The 4,371-nt window shown below is 34.3% G+C and overlaps 1 protein-coding gene across 1 annotated transcript; it reads right to left on the bottom strand.

Moving 5' to 3' along the window:
* Positions 1-789: 789 nt before the first annotated feature.
* On the bottom strand, positions 790-3,760 carry LOC131606389 (vesicle-associated protein 1-2-like). The gene is made up of 8 exons (XM_058878622.1): positions 3,584-3,760; positions 3,412-3,482; positions 3,176-3,257; positions 2,669-2,784; positions 1,821-1,982; positions 1,681-1,731; positions 1,371-1,448; positions 790-1,127 (listed from the first exon to the last, which is right to left on the bottom strand). Exons 1-8 carry the CDS (start codon positions 3,633-3,635, stop codon positions 1,017-1,019), a joined length of 723 nt encoding a protein of 240 aa, XP_058734605.1. The 5' UTR covers positions 3,636-3,760; the 3' UTR covers positions 790-1,016.
* Positions 3,761-4,371: the final 611 nt, after the last annotated feature.

Genomic DNA, 4,371 nt, shown 5'->3' with positions numbered 1-4,371 from the left:
ATTGCAATACATGTGTCGACCTGTGAATGGTATGAGTCGACACATACACTTGTGTTTTGAGCAAAAAGTGATTTTTAAAGCTTATAACTGATTCATAATGCTATGTAATTCATTTTTGATGCATGATACCTTTTCTAAACATGTTCTAAGTGCATTCTAAGATCCTTAATACAAAGGTGCACATGATGACACTTAGAGATGTCGTTCAATGTACAAAAATACTAAAATTTTCCTAGTTTGAATAATATTTGACTTAGCTAAAATCCCAAGATTATCAATTTGATCTTCTCTTTGTTTTTTATTACAATCCAAACATATGTACTTAAATGCTCAAAATAATTGAATGAAACTCTTCCAATGAAATGAAAGTTATGCATAAAATTTCATTATAATAAGTATATTATAATAGTTATATGAACACTTGAAAGAATTATATAAAAAAACATATGCATGAAAGAGGTGAGTTTGAATTCTGATTTAGAAAGCCTTAAATACATTTAGAAATGAAGATTTCAACTACCTAAAATTTTCAATTAAAATTGATAATTAATGGACCGAGCAAATTTTTGCTTTAAAGTAATTATCTATTTATTCCATCCAAAAAAAAAAGGTAATTATGTATTTTACATGCTAAAATAATATTTTGTCACCACAAACAAATTGTATAGTAGCTCCTAGATAATGTTTAGATTTATTTATATACATAGTCACTTTCTTAGTGTCAATAACTATGCATTGAGACAACCAACAATCATTAGGAGCAGCTAAAAAACAATAACATGTGCCACATCAAATAACAACAGTTTCCATGATATAGATTTCATCAATCTATCTATTATCTATGATTGCTAGTATAGTTCTTATAGAGTATACCTATTTTCTCATCACACATTGCAAATTTCTAGGAACAATACAACACAAAACATGACAGTATAATTGGTTTTTACATATCACACATTTTGCTTCTTATTGCTTTCTACAATTTTGATCATTCTGTTGAATCTTGAAATCATAAGTCATGTTCTCTTCAATAGGTAACCCAAAATCATGCCAACCAAGCCAACAATAACTACATACATAAAGGGTATACCACCGCCGCTTCTGTTGGACGCACGCCTCAAAAGCTCCTGCGAATGACAAGGTTCAACCGATCATCAATAATTTTTCAAGAGCTCGAATACAGTAATCCTAACAGATGATAATTTCAGTTCGTATAAATCGTTGAATAACATAACACTTGAATAAACAAGAAGTGGTAAAAGAGAACTTCATAGAATCATAGGGTAACAATCAAGACCGCAGAGCTAAACATGCAAGATAAAATGCGCATAAGCATGCCTTAAACGAATATAATGGAATAAATGTCATACCAGTTCTTGCCGAAGCTTTTTATTTTGCTCAACGACAGAATTCCTCTCCTCAATCACCTTTGAAGTAAGCGTCCTTGCCTGAAATAATAACAAACTCAAAATGAGCACCATTTTCCTGAGTTCACATCTTACCGAGAGCAATAATCCAGATTCCAAACATGAATAAGGTTTATCGGTGGATTTTTTTAATATCAAATGACATGACTCAATGAAGAAAGAAACCTTATTCAGGAAAAAAGATAGAAAATTCAACAAGATGAGTGACAAGTTATTCTTCAAAATGACAGAGAAAATATGTGACATGTGTTACCTGAAATGAAGCATCCTTCTGTTCAACCCGTTCGTTGAAAGCTTTCGAAGCCTACGGTTCATATTCACAAACAATTGATTAACATAAAACCATTAAAAAGTTCTATGAAAATATACGCAAACACAGTGTTCATTAAAAACCTGAAATTCCACAGCACTTGAATGGCCATTTTCTGATACAGATGCTCGAGGAGACGAATCTTCATCAGATCCTTCACGGACTGGGGATGGTGGTTGAGGAGGAGCAACATAGACAACTCTCAACTTGCGCTCATCAACTTCATAGCCGGACTCTCTATTAAACTACATGCAACAAGAAAAGAAAATGATTGAAGGATGTCATGCCAGGTCATGTGTAGTGTTTTTCTCTAATTTCTATCAAGAAACAGTTTGTCATGTCCCAAGCAGAGTAGCCAATCCCGGATAACGGCGCGAATCGACCGACCCCAAAAATGGGATAGTGTATAGCGGGATGACCGCTATTTGATCATTTTTTGGACAAATTAAATGAATAATAATTGTAAACATACAGTGATGGGGGAACTTGTGATTTTTCTTTTGAACGACTGAAGTGCAGAAACGTCAATGAAGAAAGGTTAGGGTTGAGTCTCAACTTGAATTTGATTGGAAACCCCAATATTACCCCCTTAAAACGTTTTAAACATAAGGGATAATTTGGTTTTTCCAGAGGGGAAAAGGATAGCGAGACAGAAACCCTCCGGACCGGGAACCGCTCTACCCACGCTACCCTCTATTTACCCTATAGCGGCCGCTATAGTGTTCTGCACTGCTAAGGCTCTTTCTATAGCAGTCTACCTCCACTCTGCTATAGCTTGATAGAGCCGTTATTGACCGCTACTGATGACTCTGGTCCCAAGAAGGTAGCTTGGTTTAAGCAGGAAGTTCCCGATTCCCGGTTTGAATCCTGGAAACTATTTTACTAACATTTTCCTATTTAACAAAAAATTCGTAATTTGTAGAATGGTTACCATTTCCGGAGTGATATCTTTCGTCGTTGCTCCAGGGCTTGCAACTACGCTTTGAAGGAGAAACTTATCTTTGCATTGCATGTCAGGAGGTGCCTCCTTTTGGCCTTGCATTGTAACTACAAAATGAAAATATAAATAAGAAGCAACGAGTCAATAAGTAAACGCGAGTATAAAAGAACAGACGATGTATGATTTTTAACCATCGATTTGTTCATCAATGATTCCTATCGCTTATATTACATCAAACACTCAAAATTTTGTTGCTCGATTCCGATGATTTAGATCCTTTTAATCAATTACAACAATTTAATCCTTCTACAATCACAATTTGAACAAAATCGCCATTTGAATGCAGGGAATCCATTTCATACAAAACAAAATAATAAAACAAAAGCAAAAATTAAGTCAAAAACTACAAATTGAAATTATTTCACCAATCACTTAAACAAAAAACAATTATCCCACTTTGCATGTCTTTGTTATGATAACAAGAGGGAGAATCAAAACCTGTAACATCACAAGTAGACCTAGGCAACACAACTCCATTGTTAGGTCTAACACAATACTTCTTTGGATTTGTAGTCTTAACCTGCAACAACATCACCATCAATTTCACTCAAAATCAAAAATTACAATTTTACACAATTTAAAAATTAAAAAATAAAAAATAAAAAACACACAAATTAAAAAAACACAAATTAAAAAAAAAAATTTCAAAGAAATAGATGAAAGAAAATCAGAACCTTGAAAGCTATATAGTTATCTGACTTGTTAGATAATTGCAAAGAGCATGAGATCTGCTTCCTCAATTCAACTGTTTCACACAAAAAAAAAAAAAAAAAGAAAAAATTATAAGAAATTAGAATTTAGCATCGAAAAGTTTAAAAAAAAACATTTTTTAAGGAAGATGCTTACAGGGAAACTGTAGCTCTTGAGGATGTATCTGGAGGAGTTCGCCGGAGCTCATGGCGGAGGGATCGGGGAAGAATCGGCGGAGACTAAAATCAGTGTTGATTTTCCGGTGAGAAGAAAACGGTTGTTAGGTAGAGAGAGAGTTGGAGAAGACTAATAACGTGGGACAGCGTGTTGTTGTACTTGGAAATATTTGTCATTCATGCATCGAACTGAAGGGTACTTTCGTCTTATCAAAGTAAAAAATATAGTTAGTTGTATTTTTATTGATTTTCAAAGAATTATTAAGATATAAAATTAGTAATTATTAATGATTTAAAAAACAGTTAACATTTTATTAAAATTTTAACTTAAATGAAGAGATACTGTAAAAAAATTTACATTTATCGGTTAATAATAAGACACATGATGCTCAAGTAAGTACGAGTGAAGAGGTAGTGAGAAGAAGTTAGAGAGTAGAATATTGAAAAGAATACATGTTCTTTCGGTAGAGGAGGATATTTATAGTGAGCTCCTAGCGTATGGTCATGGGCTGAGAATCTAGGCTTATAACGGATGACTGTCAGAATTCCCACATTAATGAGGAGATGAGCAGTACGTGCTCATCATCATGGGTTAACTGCTCTCAGATCTTTGGATTGTGAGTGGACTTGCCTGTTGCGGAAGGCAAGACAGTTTCTTCAATCACGCGAATAGTGGGGAATGACGTGTCTTCGGGTGAGGAGCACGTGGAGAACGTGCTCTTTAGTAGCCTTGATGAATTGGGCTATCACTTTGGATCGTCCTCGACG

The sequence above is a fragment of the Vicia villosa genome, linkage group LG5 (genome assembly GCF_029867415.1).
Source record: "Vicia villosa cultivar HV-30 ecotype Madison, WI linkage group LG5, Vvil1.0, whole genome shotgun sequence".
NCBI classification, from domain to species: Eukaryota; Viridiplantae; Streptophyta; class Magnoliopsida; order Fabales; family Fabaceae; genus Vicia; species Vicia villosa.
Note: the sequence above shows the minus strand (reverse complement) of the source record. Positions and strands in the feature narration are given on the sequence as shown.